At 42.2% G+C, this 25,778-nt stretch overlaps 1 protein-coding gene across 9 annotated transcripts in view; it reads left to right on the top strand.

The window, feature by feature from the left end:
* The window catches only part of DIAPH2 (diaphanous related formin 2), an 835,399-nt gene that overhangs the window by 23,408 nt on the left and 786,213 nt on the right, over positions 1–25,778 (top strand). For 7 of the 9 annotated variants that reach the window (XM_038415147.2, XM_043492689.1, XM_038415148.2 and 4 more), the window contains exons 2-3: positions 14,047–14,079; positions 16,928–17,101. In XM_038415147.2, coding sequence (XP_038271075.1) covers positions 14,047–14,079; positions 16,928–17,101 — 207 coding nt within the window. The remainder of the gene's footprint in view (positions 1–14,046; positions 14,080–16,927; positions 17,102–25,778) is intronic. The other 2 variants (XM_043492690.1, XM_038415149.2) reach the window with 1 other exon arrangement.

Below are 25,778 nucleotides of genomic sequence, written 5' to 3'. Positions count from 1 at the left end.
CTGGAGCTGGCAGGGAGGCTCAGGCAGCAGGGCTTGCCCCTGCTGAGCCAATGGGCCAGCCCCTTCGCCACCCCTTCCTGTGGCCGTGGTGCTCAGAGGGTGTATCTTTAGGGTGAGCCCCTGGAGTCAGAAGCTCCTCCCTGTGCATCCGATCTTGGACACCCAGCCAGAAGCTGCTGCTCTCTGGCTGCTGTTGTCAAGAGGCAGAGTGGGCTGGGCCTGGGGTGAGAGGCCATGGAAAGGAGCTTGGGGTAATGGGGGAGGGAGGAGGCGGGGGGCTAGGGAGGGATGGCTGGGGGATGCAGCGGGGGCCCAGTGGGCCTCAGGGAAAAATTTTTGGAACGCTTGATCTAAATGGAAATTTACATAACTGAAATATCCAGAAAAGCACTTTCAACACTACTTGCTAACAGACACAAGTTGTAAAATTATGTAATGCTGCCAACTGGTGACTGTGCCAAAGGTCGATTTGGGAAGTAAGAGGAAGAATAGCTTCTTACTTCAGAGAAAGTAAATTACCTTTCAGAACATAGCAGCTGTTTCCCACTGCTGTGAATGGGACTGAGGCAAAAGGCTGCCCACAGGAAAGCAGCACTGTGTGCAGTAGGTGAGTGGAGGAGTGACTGTCTTTGTCTACTCAACAAGGTGAAGGAGGTAATATTTTTTTATTGGACCCATTTCTGTTGAAAGAGACAAGCTTTCGAGCTATATAGAACTCTTCTGTCTTTGCCTGTGGTACTCTGTGGCCTCTCTCTCTTGAGAATAGGGAAACATCCATTTTCAAAGATGACAATTGCTCATGAAATTATTTGAAAGCAGTTCTGTTGCTGAAGATGAAGTTAAAAACAATTGCACCAAAAAGACCATTAATTATCACATTGAAATGTACATTGAGCTCATGTTGTCAATGTGCTGACAATATGGGAACTGAAGACTGTGTTGTTCCATATAAGATATTTTGGGCAAAGATTTGACAAACTGCTAAACTTAGAGGACATACTTTTACAAACTAATTTACAAACTGATGGGTTTACTTCTAAAATTACAGAACTCATTTAAAACTTAAACTAAATGCCATAAATCTGTGGAGGATCTACAGGATTTTTAACAAATAATTCTATCCAAGTAAAACTCAGCTCACTCATAACTATGGAGACATGTTCAATGATTTGAGTGCAGAGTGCCCTGAGTGTTAAGTGTTGCATGGATGCAGAGGGCATGAGTTGCAGATTATCTGACAGTGATCCCAGTCAGGATCCTCAGCTAAGGCATAGAAAGGCCTGGTATACCCCTAATAGCTACATTACTCAGAGCTGTGAAAAATGTCTCAGCCTGCTCGGCATAGTTAGGTTCACCTAATCCCCACTGTAATTGCAATTAGGTTGATAGAAGAATTCTTCTATCTACCTAGTTGCTGCCTTTTTAAGAAGTGGTTTACTACCTACATTGATGGAATAATCCCTTCTGTTAATGTAGCATAGATGCTTCCCTACAGCTGTAAAGCTGCAATGCTGTAGCTGTGCTACTGTAGTGCCTGGTGTAGACATATCCTAAGTCTCATTATCTCATGACAAGGCATTCTTAAGAGAGCTTGGATAGTACCAGGGATTGTTATTCTAACTGTGTACTTCACTTGCTCAAGAAATATCTTTCCAGTATTACAGAAAATGTTCCATATTTTGTTTTGTAATGCTAGGACACTAATTTTAAAGTGAGATAAATCTGACCTCTCTCTAGGAAGGGTGTGACAAGCTCTGTAAAACTAAAGAAATAGATTCTTCAAGCCTGTCCTCTGCAGATATTGAGGCAGTGTGATCAAGGTTTTAATATCTTCTTGGATCAGGAGAAGGCATTCGACAGGGTGGATCATGGGTATCTCCTGAGCACTCTGCAAGCGTTTGGCTTCGGACCCCAGTTTGTGGGTTTTCTCTGGGCGCTGTACGCCTCCGCAGAGTGTCTGGTCAGGCTCAACTGGACCCTGACTGAACCGGTCAGCTACGGGCAAGGGGTACAGCAGGGGTGCTCCCTCTCGGGCCAGCTGTACGCTCTGGCGATCGAGCCCTTCCCCTGTCTCCTCCAAAGGAGGTTGACAGGGTTGGTGCTGCGGGAGCTGGAGCTGTGGCTGGTCCTGTCGGCGTACGCTGATGACGTGCTCCTCGTGGTCCAGGACCCGGGTGACTTAGTGCGGATGGAGACTTGCCAGGCCATCTATTCGGCAGCCTCCTCCGCATGGGTCAACTGGGTCAAGAGCTCTGGCTTGGTGGTAGGGGACTGGTGGCAGGCGAGCTTCCTCCCACCTGCGCTTCAGGCCATCCGGTGGAGCATGGGTCCGCTGCTCTATCTCGGTGTTTACCTTTCCACCACGCATCCCTCTCTGCCAGAGAACTGGCAGAATTTAGAGGGTGGGGTGATAGAGCAGCTCCGGAAATGGACAGGACTACTCCGGTGCCTCTCCCTTCGAGGGAGAGCACTGGTGCTTAATCAACTAGTCCTGTCCATGCTCTCGTACTGGCTCAACACCCTGGTCCCGGCCCCGGGTTTCCTGGCCAACCTCCGGACATCGATTCTGGAGTTCTTTTGGTCAGGACTGCACTGGGTCCCTGTAGGGGTTCTCCATCTACCTCTGGAGAAGGGAGGGCAGGGCCTAAAATGTCTGCTCACTCAAGTCCATGTCTTCCGCCTCCAGTTCCTGCAGAGGCTCCTTTATGGTGCAGGTAGTCCAGCGTGGAGCATACTGGCGCATGCCTTCCTGCGCCGCTTCAGAGGGCTCCGATACGACCGGCAGCTCCTTTATTTCCATCCGAGAGATTTTCCGTGAGACCTCTCCGGGCTGCCGGTCTTCTACCAGGACCTCCTCCGGACCTGGAAACTGTTTTCAACGACCAGGTCCGTGGCAGCCACCGAGGGGGCAGATCTCCTCGTGGAGCCTCTGCTACGCAACCCCCAGCTCCGTGTGCAGGTGGCGGAGTCCCGCTTGGTGCGCCAAAGGTTGGTCCTGGCAGAAGTCATAAGAGTTGGAGACCTCCTGGACTATGACCGAGGAGACTGGCTGGATCCCCTGACGCTCGTTCAGCGCATGGGGCTCTCCAGACTTTGTACTTCGCGGTGCATACTTCAGGAGGTGAAGGCCGCTTTGCCGCCCGCTGCTCGGGTTTATCTCGACCAGGTCCTGCATGAGGGCACGCCCCGCCCACCCTCTATCCCAGGCCCGCCAGACCTTTTAATTGGACCCCTGCCCCATGGACCCAACAGACCCCCTCACCCCTTCACTGTAAGCCGGCTGCACGAGATGCAACTGGTCTGCTTTCAAACTGCGCCAAGAAAACATCTCTACACGCTCGTGCTCCACACCCTTCATGCCCGCATCCTCATGTCCCGCCCCGATACAAAACGGCGGGACCTCCTGCCACCTTTGGAGGGTGAGGAGCCCCGGTGGGCCAGCCTATATTCCACCTTAGTCCCGAGGCCTGCCGGGGATGTCAGTTGGTGGCTCCTTCACGGAGCCATGAGCACAGGCGTGTTCTTGGCATGGTTCACCTCAATCCCAGACACCTGCCCCTTTTGCGGCATGAGAGAATCCCTGGCGCACACATACCTGGAGTGTGCCAGGCTGCGGCCCCTATTCCGACTCCTCACCAATATTTTATTACGTTTTTTGGCTGCACTTTTCCCCTCACCTTCTTATTTATGCACTCCCTATCCGTGGCCCCATAAAGTCATGGCATCTCCTGGTCAACCTCCTCCTGGCCCTAGCTAAAATGGCCATCTATAAAACCAGAGTGAGGAGGTTGGCTGATGCAGTCTCCTGTGACTGTGGGGCCTATTTCCGATCCTTGGTCCATTCACGTATCCGGGCAGAGTTCCTTTGGGCGGCGTCCTCTGACTCCCTTGACGCCTTTGAGGATCAGTGGGCGCTATCGGGGGTTCTCTGCTTGGTGTCCCCGTCCAGTTCCCTTGGTTTGACCCTTTGACCACACTCCTGTCCCAGTTATTTCATTAGTTGTCCCCTGGAATTACTTGGTATCTTGGTCCTGTGGATCCCCTTTTTAGGCTCGGGGGGGGGGGGGGGAGATCCTTTAGCAGTGGACGGGTTTCACCTGCCCACTTCCTGGATCCCAATAGGATTAGATCTTGATAGGTTGAAGGTATTGAGTTCAAACCCATAGCCATCAGTTCTGGTTTATTGATCATAAATGTTGTGCTTTGCTTCTTAGAAAGTAGGTGACCCATGTGTCCCATTTCATTCCCAGCTGTTAGCTTTCATGCACAAAACTTGTTCCTAAGATTTTCCTATTGCCATTTGAACCAAGCTATGCACTGACTAGTCCAATAAAACATATTACCTCACCCACCTGGTCTCTATAAAATGGACGTTAGTCAAGTTCTCATCAAAGTATATGCCTAAAATTCCTTTATTTACTATATATTTAGCTGATGATGTTTCACTATGGTCAAACTAATGAGAGTTAGTTGTGGTACTTAAAGCCCTGGAAAGTTCAGCCACAAAAATCTGCCTGAAAAATTTATTGGGGAAACCATCGTTCTTCTGATCGGGAAAACTATTCAGAATAGAAATAAGCAGCAAATTTTTAACATTGGTAATTAACAGTTGGAACAGTTTATCTCGGGGATGTGATGAAAAATCCATCATTTGGTCTTTAAATCAAGATCAGATGTCTTTATAAAAGGCAGTATGTAGCATTACAGCTCAGCCAGGAGTTACAGCCTTGATGCAGGAACTATTTGAAATTCGGTGGCTTGTGGTATGAAGCAAACTAGACAGAACGATAATGGTACGTCTGGCATTAAAATCGGTGCATCAATAGTTTGTCTTGCCAACTTGCAGTCAGGTGGTGTTTGTGTTGGAAGCAATCATGTTATGGGGTGCTTCTGGAATGGTAATGCAAGTCCCTTATGATGAGCCTTATGTACTCAGCTCCCTTTAATGAGCCTTATGTACTCAGATTATGCTAACAGCTTCACTCATGCCCTACACCACTATAAGGGGGGAGTCAATGGAACAGTCCTCTCCTGGACACACCACAATCCTTGGTTAGCTTAAGTAATTTTGTGGATGAATATTGAAGAGAGCTTGTTTTTTCTAGTCTTTGATTTAAATTCGGTGCGTTTCCAATGTAGGAAACTGCTTCAAGGGTCTAATGCTTGATGTTAGGGTGTACCTCTATGTTAAATCAGATTAAGTCAACCATGAAAATTTAATATTTAGAGGATAAGGTTGTACAAAATCAGTTGTATTGTCTAATGGAAGGTAGCTGAAAATTTCAGGCTTAATTTACTATCTTTTTGTACCTGTTAATATATTTATTTCTATCTGCTTGATTTTTCTTGGCTTTTAACACACACTGTATGGAACTGTCTTTATACATGTGTACAATCTTTGTCATTATCATAACACTTCATGCCTTAAAGAAAGTAAAAGTTAAGATCGAGTACTGATGTGGTGTGCATCAAAAAAAAAAAAAAAGTACATGGAATGCCAATTAGTGATTGTACAGAAGCCTTGCCCCATTCACTGTAGGGACTTTCACTAGGCACTTCAATTAGCCATGCCCATATGTGCAGTTGATCTACACTTTTTTCAATATTAGTAAAAATCAAGGCCTTATTTAGTATGGTAGCTATATAAACACAGAATTAATGTTTGAAAAGTAAGGACCAAATATAAGCTTAAACAGTAGTGCACCCAAGTTGAAATTACACTCACATTAGGCTTCAGAGCTACATCAGATTAATGATGAAAAGGATAGTATATAAAATGAGCAGCAACTATTGGAAAAAAAAATCTCATCTGTAAATACCCTAAAATACAAAGGCAGATCTAAGGGTATGGTGCAATGGGCAGCCACTAGTAGTTGCTACTGTGTCATGAGTAATTCTATTTATCTTTACAAATTTAGACTCTTTATGACAATAGTGGGGAGTGTAATAGAAAGCATCTCCACCCGAGTACCAAAACTCCATAAATTGCTTCATATGTTCCAAAAACAGAAGCCATCTTCCTGATTTGGCAGCACAAAGCTGTCTTTAACTAACGCACTGATCAGCTTCTTCATGGTTCTCTTTCATGCTCTTCATACTGTATCTCCATGTGCCTTTAATCTTGTAAACTATTTCAGATAGGGAAACTTCTGTCTGTGCAGTTGGTTGAAGCTGCGTACAGATTGTTGGAATTTCTGGCAGTAAACGTATAAAACACATTAATATGCTTCCATCAGCAAACTTAAATCTAGCAAAGTAGTGGGTTCACGTGTGCCAGAGCTGGCGGATAGCAATCCTTTTTAAGATGAAGTGCATGCTGTTTGTGGCATATATAAATTCAGTACTATGGAAACTTATTTTTACCGCGTAAATTGAAAAAAAAATATTTGTTTGTATCTGTTGATAGATAGTATAGTGGTCATTTTAAAAGAACCAGATGGCCATTTCCCGCCAATCTTTATTTGTTTTATGGTATCACTGACACCACACACCCCGCCCCCCCGATCAGAATTAGGGCTCCATTCTGTGAGACACTGGAAAAACTCCTTTGAAGATAGAGACCCTGAGTGGAACAGTGTGCAATGTTATTGGGTTAATGAGGCAAAAAATGGTATTACCAGTGGTTGCCCCTGAACTGTGCTGGTAACCACTGCTGTGAGAATATGCTCTGGTAGACAACTGCTAAATTAAAATGCTCTCCCCAATCAATGTGTTAAAGACAAGAGGGTGGAGAGAACCTATTTTTAGCTTTTAAAATGGATTATGCCTCTAGTTATACTACAAATAGTAAATTAGGTGATCTGTCTATACAAAACACGGCATGGACACAGGAATTTTTAAAAGGTTCATTAGTTTTCATTCATAATTCTTTAATGCATAATTGATTTAGTCATTGGGATCCCTAATCTATTTCGTAGACTGTCTATTGTTTAATGTGAGGCTTCATTTTTTTAATTTAATTTTTGGAGCCATTATTGAAACTTTTTTTATATTAGAAATACAATTTTTTTTGCCTTAATTATGAAGGAATTATTACTTAAAGGCTACAGTTTGGTAAAGAATACCACAGTAATGCTCATTTGTTGTGGCACTACTCTTGTGATAACTTTTTTTGTATAATTTTTAACAAAATGTGGTTTGTAACCTTAAGCTTCAAGTATTCAGTCTTCATTATTGGTTGCATTAAAAATGTGTTCAGATAACTTGGCTGTAAGAAGTGAATAGCCACTTGTTTTGGACAGTGCCTTATAGCTTTTGTTAAAATATTTGTTTTTTTTGGAAAGGTTTGGTCCATTTTACTGTGTGATGGCAAAGGAAAAAATAAGACTTAATCATTACTGATTTATGACATACTTAAAGGAAATAAACCAAAAATTAGTATGCCCATACCTCTAAAAGACGTTCTCCTCTCCCCCTCCCCCATTGTTGGAGTTTACTCTGAAATCCAGCTTTCCGGATGCATTATGCTTTACTGAATCTTCTATCGCTAGAATTGCTTACAACAGAATATACAAAATTTCACTGGTATCTTTTTCCCATTTAGTTAAATCCTTTTATTGTTTTCCCAAGTAATGACCCTAAATGTTTGGAGAATGTGGCACTGATGCAATTATTAAAACAAAGGGGGGGGCTGTATAGGGGAAAAATACTAAGTGGACAGCCTCGTGAGTGACACTTTAGTTCTGTGGTGATTGTCTCAGACTTGAGAATTTTTCATGGAGGTAAAAATGAAAAGCAATTTCTTGCTAAATATTTACATCATTACACATGAACAAAGAAGCCAGAGGTGTGGAGGTGATGAAGCATAACAAAACAAGATGCGGGGCACAAGGTTGGTAGAGAGTGACCTTTAGCTGAAGTCAGTGGCCTGCCTTTTGAGTGATCCGCTCTCTTGAGTGGCATGTAGACAAGCATGAAGAAAATAGAGCAGAGAAGAAATTGAGAGAAAACACTTGAATATGAGGGGGGAAAAAAGTGCTGTCGACTTGCTTAAACATCCTCGAGATACTCCAGTTGAATAAAGAAACTCCAAAGATCTAGAAAGCAGTTAAAAACTTCTAATTACATGCTGGGATTTCTGGTACCTTTTTAAAATATTGTTTGGTTGATAATAGCCAAAATATCAAGGAAATTTGGTGGTGTTCCCAGTACTGGTCATTTGCCTTCTATGAAAAATGGCTTTCTCAGTAAAATATTAGCTTAACCGTGAGCAGAACCAGTATTACTTGAAAACAAACAAACAATTCCCCCCCGCCTCCCCCAAATGTAGTAAAAAGTAGGATACAACTGTGGGCTTAATAAGGCAAAACTAATGTCAGTTATAACCTATTAAATCTCAGAGATGTTATTGATGTGGTAGAGTGCTACATTAAATTCTATTACAAAATTAATTAGACTAAAACTTGGCACAGAGTGTAAGCAGAGTAATAAGTTACTTGTACTTTTTATGACTGGTAAAGGGGTGCTGCATAGTTCTTTTGGTCTCATTATGGTCCTTATTGGTATGGAAAAGAAGAAAGTGTATTAATACAGATAAAAATTCAGAACCCCGTGAGACCTCCAGGGGACCTAGAGGAGAAGAAAAAATTGGACTGAAGAAAACGAGGAATTATGGCAAAGTAAGCTAATTCTTCAGGAATTATGGCGAAAAATGGGAAACTGTATTATGGGATGTGATAAATGAAGGGAGCTGGGTAGCTCTCATTTATGGACACCCAGCTAGTCAGTAAGCTATAAAATCCCTGTTAGTAGCTGTTTTCTCCTTGCTTTACCTGTAAATGATTAAAAAGTCCATGGGTGAAAGGGAGGGAGTGGGCACCTGACCAAAAGAGCCAATGGGAAGGCAAGAATTCCTTAAAATTGGGGAAAAAAAACCTTCCCCATTGTCGGTCTGTGGTGTTACCCTGGAGAGGAGGGGCAGAGCAGCTATGCTTTTAAGAGCTTGGGCCAGGTGGGAAACATCATCCGATCATACCTAGAAACTACTCATTTGAAACACACAGATGTAAATAGACCAGGAAATGTCTAGGAAGACGCAGATTTATTTCTTTGTGGTTCGTGCATTCCTCTGTGCTAACCCTAATGCTTTTGTTTTGCTTGTAACCTTTAAGCTGGACCTCAAGAAAGTTATTCTTGATTCTTAAATTTTGTATTTGCTTTTTTAAAATCTAGCCATAGCCTAAATTTCCAGATGCATCGTCTTTCTTTTTTTATTCTTAATAAAATTTACCTTTTTTAAGAATAGGATTGAATCTTTGCGTCCTAAGAGGTTTGTGTACATGTTGTTTAATTAGCTGGTGGCAATAGCTGATTTCCTTGGTTTTCTTTCTCTGCTCTTCCCGGGGTGTGTGTGTGTGTATGAGAGAGAGAGCGCACCACAGGAAGAAATTCCCAAATGCGCTTTCCTGGGTTCTCAAAGTGGTTTTGCCCTTGGGTGGTGGCAGCATCTACCCATCCAAGGTCAGAGAAAAGCTGTAACCTTTGGATTTTAATACAAGCTTGGAATTGCCAGTATTAATTTTTAGAATCCTTGCGGGCCCCCCCTCCCCCCCACCTTCTGCACTCGAAGGACCAGAGTGGGGATTCAGCCTTCACATGGGAGGAGGATGCTTTTTATCACTATTGTTTATCACCTTTCTAAGCAAGGTTAGAAAATTGTGAAAGACTTCAGGTACATAAATTGAAGCCCACAAGCTAGCTGCTGTGGAGGCAAAGAAAAGCCAATGCTGTTGAACTTTATTCACAGACTTTAATGACCAAACAGGAGACAGTAATTCAGTATTTAATATTAAACAGAGTTTAAGAATTGGTGTTCAAGGAGAAGGTAATAAACAGTATGTGTGAATCTTGGCTAAAAATTGGGATGGTTAAATAAAAATACAGTAACTCCTCACTTAAAGTCTTCCCGGTTAACATAGTTTCATTATGTTACTGATCAATTAGGGAACATGCTCATTTAAAGTTGTGCAATGCTCCCTTATAACGTTGTTTGGCAGCCGCCTGCTTTGTCCGCTGCTTGCAGAAAGAGCAGCCCTTTGCAGCTAGCTGGTGGGGGCTTGGAACCAGGGTGGACTGGTAGCTCCCCAAGCTCCCTGTGTAGCAGCAGCCCAGGAGACTATCAACTGCGAGCAATTCAGCTGTCCCTCTCCCAACTGCCATGTGCTGCTCCTGCCCTCTGCCTTGGAACTGCTCTCGGGAGCCTCCTCTTGCTGTGTGGGGCTGGCGGTGGGGGGGAAGAGGGAGGCTAATATCGGGGTCTCCCCTTCCCCCTTGCCATTTGCTTACCCTAGCTCCATAAAGCGGGGGAGGGGGAGAGGGGGACATGACAGGGCTTAGGACAGAGGGAGCTTGCATGCAGGAGCTGCTGTCTCAGCTTCCTGATCTAAAAAGGCAGTGTACTTAGAGTACATCTCTCTCCCCCACACATAGGGTGTGTGTCTCTCTCTCTGTCTGCCATGCTGTTTCCCCTCCCTCCATTTGTGAGGCTACATGAACAACTATGTGTTAACCCTTGGGGACTCAGCTGATTACTAGTTCATCATTTAGCAGTAAGGCATTCCCTGGGAAATATCCCATCTTCGTCCACCCTCCAACTTCACCACCTCAACCAAGCTTCACAATCATCATTGCCGTATACAATATTAAACTGTTTAAAACTTGTATTGTGTTTGTATGTGTATATATATATAGTCTTTTGTCTGGTGAAATTTTTTTCCCTGGAACCTGACCCCCGCCCCCCATTTACATTAGTTCTTATGGGAAAATTGGATTTGCTTAACATCATTTTGCTTAATGTCGCATTTTTCAGGAACATAACTACAACGTTAAGCGCGGAGTTACTATATATTTCAAGTTTCTGTTTAGGGTGGTGGAAGGGTTGTTCAGGGTTGATCACACAGATGCTGGAATGAAAGTGGGTTACATGAAGCAATTTTGCTTAAATTTAACTTTTTAAAAAAGAAGTCTTTGAAAAAGGGTGGAATGTATTTGTGCGGAAACACCAGTTAATGCCACATACCTAAGCAGGTTCTGTGGATCAATCATGCACAAATGGAGTGACCTCATGACTCTTCAGATTATGGTTAGTCACGCATTTCAAGCCCAGTGGAAATGGAGCTAAAGGGTAAATGATCGAGCCTTTTTCATGATAAAACATATGAAATATTAAGAATAAATAACTGGTTACTAACAGGCTTACAAGCTGCCATAGACCATGAATTACACTTTGATTTGATAACTTTGGTTTAACCATGCACGTGTTCTGGACTACTAAAATGCATGGAAGCAGATCGATCAATTTTTTATGACTTCAGCTACTAAGGACAACTATTACTGTCACATAAGGCGTTAGAGTTAACCTTTCTAAGGCCAAAGTTGACAAATTTAAAATTAAAGCCCACATTTAGATACCTAAATGGAACTGGCCTCTTTCAGAAGTGCAGAACAATAATTTCCTAGTGGGCACACCTGTGGAAATCAGTTAAAATTAAAACTTTGAGATTGTAGCTTTACTGTTCTGAAATATTTCAAAAATAATAATTGCTAAGTAAAAATATCCCCTTTAAGGTATGAGTTAATGGAAATTTTGGGCTTGTAATTTGAATTTTCAAAATACTAAATGTGTAGTGTAGTATTCACTATTTTTGCTGAGGTATTATTTAAATATCTAAGTGTGAGCTTCGTCCATTCTGAGTTGCAGGGCCAAGAGGAGGGAGAATTGAAAAGTTACTTATAATTGCTCTAAACAACTCACTTTAGTGTTAAGAAACCATTATAAACTTCATGAATAAAATGAATTCCCATTTCAAACTGTTTTTACTGTCATTAGTTAATAAAATTAATTTTTCTAATGTCTTTGAGCAAAGCCACATAAGAATTAAATTCTATGGTTAAAAACAGGTAAATAATTTTAGGTTTTGGGAGGTTTTCCATAGCTTTCTCAGAAGCATTGTACAATTTAAATCTGTAGGTCATATTTGAGAACTTGCAGAATGAAAGCCCTGCCCCCTAGCCTGAAGCACTGGGGACTCCAGCAGGGATTCCCCCATTTTTTGGAATTATGGGCACCTCAGCCTGTTACCTCCTATGTGGGCAGCAGGTCTGTGGTTGCAGGCAAGATTGTGGTGCTGCTGCCAGGTAAGGAAGCATAGGGCTTTGCTGAGGGCCAGCAACAGGCATGTTTTGCAGGGCTGCAGCCAAGAAAGACCTGTCCTGGTGCTTCCTCTCCTGGCTGCAAATCTGCCTGTGGTCTGGTCTCCTTTTCCCCCCCACCCCCCTCAAATGAATAAGCAGCAGGCCTGTTGCCAATATCCAAATACCATTAACGTCAAAGTCAGTTGGATGGTTTGGTTCCTGGCAAAAGTTGCTATAAACATGAAGTTCGTTAATATCAGGTTGCAATTAAGGAGCATCCACTGAAACTCAAGGTGAGCTGTATGAGCCAGTAACGGGGCAGTCTCCAAATACTTGAGTAAAACTTTGGCTGCTACTTTGAGAGTACAGTATATGCAAAACTGGAGAGTGTAAGGGAGCTTGTCTGTCAAACTGGTAAGCCCTGCTGGGAGCATAAGGAGCACAATAGCAAGTGGTAGGACTGGTAACTAAAGGGCTACTTTGTGAGTGGTAGAAGCGTTAACTACACTGGTTGAGCTATCACAAGTGCTGCTGTCTTTGAAGCTCCCCTTAGTTTCCAGAAGCTAATGCTTTATTTTCCACAGTATGCATTACTGATGGCACAATATTTGGTGGCTTCAGAGTTTTAGTCCTTGTCAATTTGATGATTGACCCGGGTATAGAATGTAGGGCAGCGTCAGTGGATGATCTGGCAATAAAGAAAGATGAAATACTCACAATAAAGCAATGTCCACAGCCTTTTGATACCATAGACAGTGAAGGAGTAGTGACTGAGTTGCAAACCATAGCAAGTGGATGATCGGGTAGATTTTGGGTCGCTCCCCTACCCTGGTGAATATTCTCTAAAAGCGTTGTGCAATTTCTCCTCCCAGAGGAAATTTATCAGTTTTTCAGGGCTCCCATCTTGTCAAGGCTCTTGTTCCTAATGTAGGAGAGGCTGTTAACAGTGCAGCGTAACTATGTGGGTTGCAGTGGCGATAGTATGCTGATGATGCACAACTTTTTACTTAGCCATATCTGAGCTAGCTGAAGTTGTAATTCACGCTACTGAGTATCTGCAGGAGACTGATACATGAAAGAAAGCTAGCTGTGTGAGTAAAATATAGTCCCTATAAAATTATATGGCTTTGATTGTCTGGATGTGGAAAGCAACTAGAATAAATGGGAAGGGCTCAGTTTAGATACTCCATCATTGAGATATGGGATCTTTAATGGAGGGACCATACTATAGCTAATTTTCTGCCATGTTGGCAAATAACTATCAATTGATGGTTTTGAATAGCTCATGTAACTCAGTGACATTTTTCTCTAGAACTCTGGAATGGTTCCTGCTCAAACTACCAAAGCCATTATTAACTCATTGGTTCTTAAGTAGTATGTGGTGACAGTTTCCTGAAATATACATTACTTTGTAATATGAGAACAAAATAAAGCTTTTAAAGAAATGAAACATTGACACTGCTAGATGTGTCTAGATTGAGTCTTCTGGCAAAATTGAGAGAAGGGTGCTCCTACTGGAAATAACTTCCTCCACACAAACCTTAAATCATCAAATTTTCAAGTTGTAAAACTAAGTAAACTCGGACTTGGATATAAATTCTTGCACTGGTTACTAGTATCCCAGAAGGAGTTAGATGAAAAGTGTTTAAGTTTGATGCTGTATGGTATGTCGAAATTAATAACTTAACATCCTACAACTCATCTTTCTGGGTGGAGGGAAAGTAGTGCTCTGTAAGGGGTTATAATTGTCTCTCTTGCTAGCTTAAACCCATTAATAAATCTCAATTTGTTTCTATTAAATCAGCTAAAGGAGGATTTTAGTTACTGTTTCCACATTAATGTATAAGAGCTTAATTTTTTCTTTGTTTCACACAAAGGTAACTTGCTTTTTCTTTTTTCTTTGGTTTTTAATAGAACATTCAAATAAAAACTTTGGCAGATGATGTGGTAAGGTCTTCATGGCAACTTTTCTCTACAGTGCATGCTATCTTACTCAAAAGGTTGTGGACAATGTAGCTTGTATTTAAAGGATATTAAATGTTTCACTCATTGGGTTCTACAAATGTTTGCAGTAATTGGGGGTGGTAAAAAAAAAACCTGTAAATTAATTTATAGGTAAAAATACCAATCTGTCGCAGCTATTCTTAAATCCAGTATTTTGAAAGATTGTCACCTATCCACAAATGCTTCATTTAGGTCAAAAATACATTAAGCAAAAGGGGTGCAGCTTAAATAGGGTTACCTGTTTCAAGTTTTGATAAAGTAAGTCTTACAGTACTAACATTCCTTGTTCCCCCTTCTCCATTTCGTGAAAAGTCAAGTGGAATTGAAAACCAAATTTGAGTCTTGAATAAGTTGCAAGTGTTAATTGTAGACATCCAAACTTATAACCTATTGATTTGTTACTTAACAATAAGTAAAACAGTTTAACTTAATCACTTTTATGAAAAAAATTCTACAAAAAATACACCTGTAACCTGATAAAAGCTGCTTAAGCCTGTTGCAAATGGGTGGCGAGTTATATTCTCTCATGGTGCCCCGGGCTCCAGCAATATTCAGGGCCCAGGTGCCCGGCTCCACCACTGCTTGGGGCTGGGTCTCCCCCTGGCCCCACCTGCTGCCCCCCTGCGCTTCCCTCGAGTGTCCTCCGGCCTCCCCTTGTTGTCCCTGTGCACTTCCCTGGGTCCGGGAGCAGAGCGTCCCTGCCTCTCCCCTGCAGCTCCATGCTGCCTCCCGGCATCAACTGCTGCCGCAGGGTCCTAGTGCTCCCCAACCACTAGTGGCAGGGCAGGCTGACCCTGCCCCTGCCCTTCCCCCTCAGACCTTTTCATTTTCCAGCAGGACCCTCCACCAGTACAGCCTTCCCCCCCTCCCCCACCTGTACTCACCACTCCTGCCCCACGCTGGGCAAGGGGCAGCCCTATCGACCACTCCCAGTGAGGCTACAGTGAGGGCAACAGCAGGGGACAAGGCGTATGCAGCCCCCGCCCTGGCACCCACCACAGGGGAGGCGAGGGAGATTCCTGGACCTAAATGGGACCCTAGGAGCACACGCAGTGATAGTGGTGGGGATGAGTGTGCTGCCAGGGGAAGAGGGGGGGCGCTCTCCCCCAGAGCTTGTTGCTGCCAACGGGGAAAGGGCTGGGGGGAGTCCTCCGCCTTTCTGGCCCCAGCTTGCCTGCACCCCAAACTCCTCCCCAGCCCTGCCCCACCCCAACCATTTGCCCTAGCCCTGAGCCTCTCCAATACCCCAATCCCCTCATCTCCAGCCCCAGCCAGAGCCCTCGCCCCCTCCTGCATCTTGAACCCCTCATCTCCAGCCCCAGCCCTGAGCCCCCTCCTGCATCTTGAACCCCTCATCTCCAGCCCTGAGCCCCCTCCTGCATTTTGAACCCCTCATCTCCAGCCCCAGCCCTGAGCCCCCTCCTGCATCTTGAACCCCTCATCTCCAGCCCCAGCCCTGAGCCCCCTCCTACATGCCAAATGCTCATCCCCACCCCTGCACCCCCATACTGCCCCAAACTCCCTCTCAGAGCCTGCACCCCTACTGCACTCCAATCCCCTGCTCCAGCCCAGGGCCTGCACCTCAAACCACCTCCCCCACCCAAACTCCCTCCCGGAGCCTTGGGCAGGTGGGAGGCGGAGCTTAGGGAGTGGAGTTTGGGCAGGGACGGGTTCTGGGCACCACCAAAATTTCTGCAAACCTGCCACCCCTGGTTGCAAATGGACTGTTTTACTGAATTCTCTTCTTAAGGCTGTTCGATTCCATAAAATGTACATCAATAATGAGATTTGTTAAATGGTTTGTTTGCATTGATGTTAAAGCAGACATAACAAGTATTTCATTCTTCAGTTGGTGGTATAAGATAACAGGTTTTCTGACTAACAGCTATCCGGGTAGAATTGTGTATTAATTAATATGGTAACAAACAGCCTTAGAATGAAGGATCACAAGATCACTCTAACTGGTGGAATGATTCTTTCTCCTCTTGTCATAATAAACTAACTGCATGCACTTCTAAAGGGGGGAAAAGGAATACAACCCATTCAATTTTAGTTAAGAACCTTCTTTGCAGATCACATGATATGCTTTTACTAATGTCTGTCAAGTGTATTTAACTGTGAATGGCTGTTTCTATGCAGTAAAAAGATGAACTGATTTGTGACACTACATGCTAATTATAAGAGACTGTACTCAACACCTAATAGAAAAGTCGGTGACAAAACCTTGAGATACTTTTGTATTCTTCTGGAAAATTTCTTTGTGGCAATATTGTGTACACCTGATGAAGCCATGACTATCCCCCAAATTTTGCCGTTACAGCTAGCCTCCAAAAACCTACCACCATTCTTCAGGTAAAAGAGGATTGGTAAATTGTCCTCAAATTTATCAATGTTCATTAGAAGTTGGCTAACTGGACTGTTATCAGTTGATGTGCAGCATACCCTTCTCCCCATTCCAACTATCTTGCAAGATTTTTCAGACCCTAATGTATTGGTGTGTAGGTGAATCTGAGAATGGGAATTAAATGTGGTGATGTAGGCTATACTTCAGTGCCACTACTGTGGATAAAACTTAATTCTGAATGGGGGGAAAAAAATTGTATGAGAACAAGGAGTTTTATGAATTTATAAATAGTACAGTCTCTGATTTTTTGGCCTTGCTACTTAAAATAACCCTTGGTATGTTTATTGCATCATGAGCATGCGATTTGATCGATAAAGATTTATGCTGCTTTCTCATATTGTGCATATATATATAGGAATTTTTAAAATATATCTCTTTTGTTTTCAGCGTGATAGATTAACAAGTTTTAGAAAATCAGCTGTAAAAAAAGAGAAACCTCTCATTCAGCACCCTGATTCTCAAGCCTCTATGAGTGAATTTCCAGTTGCTCAACCATTGTTTGATGAACGTTGTATGAATTTATCAGAAAAAGAAGTTATGGATCTCTTTGAAAAAATGATGGTAAGCAGTTTGCTAAGTTTTTTCTTATATTTTCATGTGTATCAACAGTTTTGAAATGTGAGATGTCAATGAATAGTTCTTCCACCTTACTTTGAGACTTGAAACTTTGGCTGCGGAGCTAGGTTCTATTGTGAAACACCAAGACATACCCTATGCGCTTTAAAAAAGGACAGATGTTTAATTTTATGAGCTACATAATCTGTCAATTGACTGAATAATCAGAAAAGCTTGCCTGAGAGTATGGCATGCTCAAGAGTTGCCTAATTCAGGTCTACAGAGAACAACAAAGGACTTGACAAAAATAGAACAAATTTAAGATTGCTATCCTTGACAGGTTTCAGAGTAACATTCCTTGAAAAATAACTATTTTTAAACAATCTTCAAATAGCACAATTACAGCAATACTAGAAGTTTATTACTGCTTATGTGAATGTTGTGAAAGGATTATGTGATCTCTGAAGAAGACTGAAGGGCTTACTAATACAAAAAGACCTTTTTATATACAAATAACACTACATTTTCTTCAGGGTCTTAAGGTTTCATGTATAAACATTAATGTGTTAGGGCCTATGATAACAGTGACATTTATGGCAAAATTACTACAATCATGCTTCTTCTTCAGTAATGTGGAAACCTGCTCTTAAAAAAGTAAGTGTGTATAGCTTATATACATCAGAGGTAATAGTATGCATACATAATTTGCTGCAAAAGACCATGGTTTTTCTTTGTTTCATAGCTTTTTCTCAGTTCCAATTTAACTCATAGATTCATAGATACTAAGGTCAGAAGGGACCATTCTGATCATCTAGTCCGACCTCCTGCACAGCGCAGGCCACAGAATCTCACCCACCCGCTCCTATGAAAAACCTCACCCATGTCTGAGCTATTGAAGTCCTTAAATCATGGTTCAAAGACTTCAAGGAGCAGAGAAGCCTCCCTCAAGTCAACCATGCCCCATGCTACAGAGGAAGATGAAAAACCTCCAGGGCCTCTCCAATCTGCCCTGGAGGAAAATTCCTTCCCGACCCCAAATATGGCAATCAGCTAAACCCTGAGCATATGGGCAAGATTCACCAGACAGATACCCAGGAAAGAATTTTCTATAGTAACTCAGATCCCATCCATCTAATATCCCATCTCAGGGGATTTGGCCTATTTACCCTGAATATTTAAAGATCAATTACTTACCAAAATCCCATTATCCCATCATACCATCTCCTCCATAAACTTATCGAGTAGAATCTTAAAGCCAGATAGATCTTTTGCCCCCGCTGCTTCCCTTGGAAGGCTATTCCAAAACTTCACTCCTCTGATGGTTAAAAACCTTCGTCTGATTTCAAGTCTAAACTTCCTGGTGGCCAGTTTATACCTATTTGTTCTTGTGTCCACATTGGTGCTGAGCTTAAATAATTCCTCTCCCTCTCCTGTATTTATCCCTCTGATATATTTATAGAGAGCAATCATATCTCCCCTCAACCTTCTTTTAGTTAGGCTAAACAAGCCAAGCTCCTTAAGTCTCCTTTCATAAGACAAGTTTTCCATTCCTCGGATCATCCTAGTAGCCCTTCTCTGTACCTGCTCCAGTTTGAATTCATCCTTTTTAAACATGGGAGACCAGAACTGCACACGGTATTCTAGGTGAGGTCTCACCAGTGCCTTGTATAACGGTACTAAACCCTCCTTATCCCTACTGGAAATGCCTCTCCTGATGCATCCCAAAACCGCATTAGCTTTTTTCACAGCCATATCACATTGGCAGCTCATAGTCATCCTATGATCAACCAATATTCCAAGGTCCTTCTCCTCTTCCGTTACTTCTAATTGATGTGTCCCCAACTTATAATTAAAATTCTTGTTATTAATCCCTAAATGCATAACCTTACACTTCTCACTATTAAATTATCCTATTACTATTACTCCAGTTTACAAGGTCATCCAGATCCTCCTGTATAATATCCTGATCTTTCTCCGAATTGGCAATACCTCCCAGCTTTGTATCATCTGCAAACTTTATTAGCACACTCCCACTTTTTGTGCCAAGGTCAGTAATAAAAAGATTCAATAAGATTGGTCCCAAAACCGATCCCTGAGGAACTCCACTGGTAACCTCCCTCCAACCTGACAGTTCGCCTTTCAGTAGGACCCATTGCAGTCTCCCCTTTAACCAATTCTTATCCACCTTTTGATGTTCATATTGATCCCCATCTTCTCCAATTTAACTAATAATTCCCCATGTGGGACGGTATCAAATGCCTTACTGAAATCTAGGTAAATTAGATCCACTGCATTTCCTTTATCTAAAAAATCTGTTACTTTTTCAAAAAAGGAGATTAGGTTGGTTTGGCACGATCTACCTTTTGTAAAACCATGTTGTATTTTGTCCCATTTACCATTGACTGCAATGTCCTTAACTAATTGCTCCTTCAAAATTTTTTCCAGGACCTTGCATACTACAGATGTCAAACTAACTGGCCTGTAGTTACCCGGATCACTTTTTTTTCCTTTCTTCTTAAAAATAGGAACTATATTAGCAATTCTCCAATCGTTCGGTACTATTCCTGAGTTTACAGATTCATTAAAAATGCTTGCTAATGGGCTTGCAATTTCAGGTGCCAATTCCTTTAATATTCTTGGATGAAGATTATCTGGGCCCCCTGATTTAGTCCCATTAAGCTGTTTCAGTTTCGCTTCTACCTCTGGTATGGTAATATCTATCTCTATATCCTCCTTCCCATTTGTCATGCTACCATTATCCCCAAGGTCCTCTTAAGCCTTATTAAAGACTGAGGCAAAGTATTTGTTTAGATATTGGGCCATGCCTAGATTATCTTTAACCTCCACTCCATCCTCAGTGTTAAGGGGCGCACTTCTTCCTTTTTAGTTTTCTTCTTATTTATATGGCTATAGAACCTTTTACTATTGGTTTTAATTCCCTTTGCAAGGTCCAACTCTACTCGACTTTTAGCCTGTCTCACTTGATCCCTACATGTTCTGACCTCAATTACGTAGCTTTCCTTGCTGATCCCTCCCATCTTCCACTCCCTGTATGCTTTCTGCTTCTTCTTAATCACCTCTCTAAGATGCTTGCTCATCCAGCTTGGTCTACAACTCCTTCCTATGAATTTTTTCCCCTTTCTTGGGATACAGGCTTCTGATAGCTTCTGCAGTTTTGATTTAAAGTAATCCCAGGCCTCCTCTACCTTTAGATCCATAAGTTCTTCAGTCCAATCCACTTCCCTAACTAATTTCCTTAATTTTTGAAAGTCAGCCCTTTTGAAATCAAAAACTCTAGTTGCAGATTTATTTTTGTTAATCCTTCCATTTAGTTTGAACTGAATTAGCTCATGATCACTTGAGCCAAGATTGTCCCCTACAACCATTTCTTCTATGAGGTCCTCGCTACTCACCAAAATTAAATCTAAAATGGCATCCCCTCTAGTTGGTTCAGCAACTACTTGATGAAGGAATCCATCAGCTATCGCATCTAGGAAAATCTGAGCCCTATTATTATTACTAGCACTGGTCCTCCAGTCTATATCTGGGAAGTTAGTCTCCCATGATCACGCAGTTTCCATTAGTATTTACTTTATTAAAGACATTAAAAAGGGCTTTATCCATATCCAAATTAGATCCCGGAGGTTTATAGCACACCCCAAGCACTATCGTAGGAGAGGCTTTACTAGTTTTCTTCCCCAATGTAATTTTTGCCCAGACGGACTCTGTCTTATCCATTGCATCGCTTCTTATTTCTTTACATTCTACCTCATCATTGATATACAATGCTACTCCACCCCCTTTACCTTTGTTTCTGTCTTCCCTAAAGAGCACATACCCTTCAATACCTGTAGTCCAGTCATGACTACTATTCCACCATGTTTCTGTTATCCCTATAATATCTGGTTTCACTTCCTGCACCAGTAGCTCTAGTTCCTCCATTTTGTTACCTAGACTCCTCGCATTGGTGTACAAACATCTTAATTTTTGCTGTTTGGCCTCGCTCACATTTTGTACCCTATTAGGCACAGTCATTCTACATCCAGTATAACCTATTAGACTAGTATCCACACCGCCCTCACTTCTTATATACATTCTCCTACCCACGGCTGTATCCATTCTTACTTCATCTTCTTCCCTCTCAATGCTAAAATCTGGCGTGGAGATTTTCTGGACATCTCCCATCCATCTCCCCCCAATTCCTAGTTTAAAGCTCTCTTTATCAGTTGTGCCAGCCTCGATCCTAGAAGTCTATTTCCTTCCCTACTCAGATGAAGTCCATCCCGAGAGAACTGACCTCTGTCCGTGAATGCCTCCCAGTGGCCATACATCCCAAAGCCCTCCTTATAGCACCACTGCCTAAGCCATCTGTTGACAGTCATAATCTTGTCAGACCTTTGTTGCCCTTCTCTAGGAACAGGAAGGATCCCGCTAAAGATCACCTGAGCCTCAATTTCCTTAAGCGTCTTCCCCAGCCTAGCATAGTCTCCCTTAATACTTTCCAGCGAGAATCTAGCCGTATCATTTGTTCCCACATGAAGGATAATTAGGGGATTCTTTCCCGCTCCCTTTAGGATCCTTTTCAACCTCAGGTCTACATCCCGTATCTTAGCACCCGGAAGACAGCACACCCTTCTATTCTCAGGATCAGCTCTAGTTACAGGCCTGTCTATTCTTCTCAATAAAGAGTCCCCGATCACATAGACCTGCCTTTTCCTGGTGACAGTGCTATTCTCCAGTGTTTCCCCTGTTCTCTCTGGCTGCAAGTTCTTTCCATTCCTATTTTCCCTTACAATCTTCTTCAACCCATCCTGTATCCTCCTGGGGCTCATATTTGGTGTAGTCTCACTTGACTCTTCCCCTTTTTCTATAGGGCTAGCCTCTCTTCTCTTCTTCCTTACCCTTCCACCTTCAGCGACTACCTGCTGAGCCCCTTCTTCATTTTCCAACTCTGCAAACCTGTTCCTAAGCTCTATTTCTCCTTCACTAGCCCGTCTTTTTCTCTGCCTGGTTCTTTGAGTCACATGTTTCCACTGACCACTTTCCTCATCCAGTCTCCCCTCAAAATTCCCCAGCCCTGCTTCCATCCGTGAGTCTGAGCTTTTCCCTTCAGATACCTCATATCTTTGCTCCATCATCTGCTCAAACCCCTTCCTAAACTCAACCAGACTTTCCACCTGCATCTCCAAACCTCGGATTTTTTCCTCCATCAGCTCTATCGGACGGCATTTCATGCAGACAAAACTCTTACCGGTTCCCCCCTCCAGGATCATGTATATACCACAGCTTCCACATCCAGTCATCCTCAATGTGTCTTTCACTGCAGGAGTCACTCCCACAGCTGCCTCTGTATCTGTCACTCCTTCCCACCTAAATCCTGTTAATCTGGGAAACACAAGACACACCAAAAAGACCACCCTCCCCCAGCAAAAGCAAACCCCAAACAAGCACCACAAGCCAAACTCCCCTTTCAAACTCCCACTCAAACTCCCCTCTTTAGAGCTCTGTTTGCTAGCTCCTGTGCCGCTGCAGCTGTCTGTCCAACTCATATTTTCTTGGAGCTACTGTACGACTGTCAATGTACAGTTTCTGTGTGAGTGTTAGATGACTGAGGATTTGTAATGCTTCTGAGCATGTATGTTGAATTAGGCAATCTAATTCCTTTCCTTAGAACTGACTATTCTTTCAGAAAGCTAGCAAGTGGCAGAGTACTATTGGAACAAATAAGTAGCAAAGGGTCTTAATTGTTAATACACTACTGCTTTGATACCTAAATTGGAGGAGAATCTATGTGGGAGGATTTCAGATTTTCCAGATCAATCCAATCGACCCCAGTAAATGAAAATGTGCATGAAAGAATCAGATTTAATGATTTAAATGACTAAGCACTTTGTTCTAAAGAGGCATTGAGAGGAACAGGCTCTTTGTGATGGCTCATTTTGGTGTGCAGATTCAATTAACTGACTTAAACGAGTTGTATTTTAAGAGCTCTCAGTTGAAGTTGAAAACATAAAAAAAAAAACACTAACAGTTTGCTACTACCATGAGTCATGGATAATTATTACCTACTGGAGGCTCTTAATTTGTCAACTGAGCACAAACAAGATCCTAAAATGTGATAACATTTCAAGGGAGCATAATAGAAAGTTAAGATACTTTTTGAGAATATTAAGCAATACTAGCACATAGAAGCTTGAATCCGTAGTATGCCAGTATAGATTAAACAGGAGCAACATATATTCATGTTAGGAAGGTGAAAATATTTTTTTTTAACCTTTGAGTGTATTATCATTCCAAAGTCTAAATAGAGTGTTTGATTTCATCTGAATTTTTATTCAGGTTATTCCCTTTTCAGAAAAGGTTATGCTTACCTTCATGGCATCACGTCTATATAACTGGAGCTGCCATGACTTTGAGTGCCTTCTCCTGTGATCCAAAACACATTCATATCCAGGTGTGAACATAAATTAGGCTTGCTTTATTACAGAGCAATTGTTAATGCAATCAACTATAGACTAAACTAAGTACTTAAAGCATGAATAAGAAAGTAAATCCATTTGTTCATGTCTGAGTATCACTGATGACATAGCAGAATTTTTGGTATCAGTTGCTAACTTTGAGCATTGAGCAACTGACCTTTCAGTGATCTGCCATACATCATCCTTTCATCTCCTTGGCGGCCATCTCCTAGCATGATATCCTCCATCTTTCCTTCCACAATAATTTTTCCAAGGTTATCTCCATCTCTGAGCCTAATGTGACCAAAGTACATACATTTGCATCTGATTTCTAAAATCAGTGTCTGCTTTTCTCTAATAATATAACTTAAGCAACAGGTCAGTTGTGAAATACGTTAGCCATTAATGGCTATTACTCATGGTAATCAGGGATGCAACTCAATGATTTGGGGGTTCCTAGACCTCTGACTTCCAGAAGTTGGGACTTGGTGATGGGAGATGGATCATGCAATAATTGCCCTGTTAGCTTAATTTGCTCTGATGCATCTGCGGGTCCTAGAGCTCAGGCTCCAACCCAGCCTGAAAGTCTACACAGCAGTGGAACAACCCTGTAGCCTAAGCCCAAGTCAGCTGGACAGGCCAGCCACAGGTTTTTTTTTTTTTTTTGCTGTGTAGATTTGTCCTGTAATACCAGGGTACAAAATATATAAGAATGACAAAATAGGTCATGCTGGTGGGGGAATGGTACTATCTGGGGGGCGGGGAGGAAGGGGAAAAACATAGTCAAATATAGTTAAATTTTAAATGAATCAAACAGTACCATAGGATCTCTGGGGATAGATATTCCATGCTTGAATAAGAGTATAGCAGTAGGCATATACTACTGAACACTTGACCAGGGTGGTGATTGTGAAATGCTCGGGGAGATTAGAGAGGCTATAAAAAGAGAAAACTCAATAATAATGAGGGATTTCTATTCCATTATGGACAGCCTCAGGAAGGGATGCAGCGATAAAATTTCTAGGCAACATTAATGACTGCTTCTTGGAGTAGCTAGTCCTGGAAATCAAGGGGAGAGGTAATTCTTGATTTATTTCCAAAGAGGAGCACAAGATGTGGTCCAAGAAGTGAATGTAGCTAAACGGCTCACAATATAATTAAGTTTTACATCCTTGTTGGGGTGGGAAAAGTCTTAAAAGACGCCCACCACAGTAACATTTAACTTGAGAAAGGGGAACTACACAAAAATAAGGAAGCTAGTTAAACAGAAATTAAAAGGAACAGTCACAAGAGTGAAATGCCTAAAAACTGCAGGGAAACTTTTAATAAACAGCATAATAGAAGCTCAAATTAGGTGTATACAACAAACTAAAAGAATAGAAGACTGAAAAATACCACCAGGGCTAAACAGCAGTGTGAAAGACTCGGAGGCAAAAAGGCATCCTTTAAAAATGGGACGTCAGATCCTATGGAGGAAAATTGAAAGGAGCATAAACTCTGGCAAGTCCAAATGTAAAAGTATAATTTGGCAGGCCAAAAAAGAATTTGAAGAGTAACTAGCCAGAGACTCAAAAACTAACAGCAAAAAATTTCACTACATCAGAGCCAAAAGCCTACCAAACAATCGGTGACACCACTGGATGACTGAGGTTCTAAAGGAGTGCTCAAGGTAGATAATGTCATTTTGGAGAAGATAGATAATTCTTTGCATGGGTATTCACTGCGGAGGACTTGAGGGAGATTTCTACACCAAGCCATTCTTTTTAGGTGATGCATCTGGGGAACTGTCCCATATTGAAGGATCAGTAGAGGAGGTTTTGGAACAAATAGATAAAATAAACCGTAATAAGTTGCTGGGACCAGATGATATTCACCCAAGGGTTCTGAAGGAACTCAGATAAGTAATTGCTGAACTAATAGTTTAACCTATAACTTAAATCATTTTCTGTACCAGGTGACTGGAGGAAAGCTTATGTGCCATGGATTTTTAAAAAAAGCTCCAGAGTCAATCTTGGCAATTAAGACTGGTAAGCCCAACTTCAGTACTAGGAAAAGTATAAAGAACAAAATTATCACACATTGATGAAAATATGTTGGGAAAGAGTCAGTTTGGCTCTTGTAAAGGGAAATCATGCCTCACCAATCTATTAGACTTCTTGGAGGGGGTCAACACATCTGGACAAAGGTGGTCCAGAGGATATAGTGTACTTGAACTTTGACAAAGC

The sequence above is a fragment of the Dermochelys coriacea genome, chromosome 9, assembly GCF_009764565.3.
Source record: "Dermochelys coriacea isolate rDerCor1 chromosome 9, rDerCor1.pri.v4, whole genome shotgun sequence".
Lineage (NCBI taxonomy): Eukaryota > Metazoa > Chordata > Testudines > Dermochelyidae > Dermochelys > Dermochelys coriacea.
This window is presented reverse-complemented; position numbering and strand designations above follow the sequence as displayed.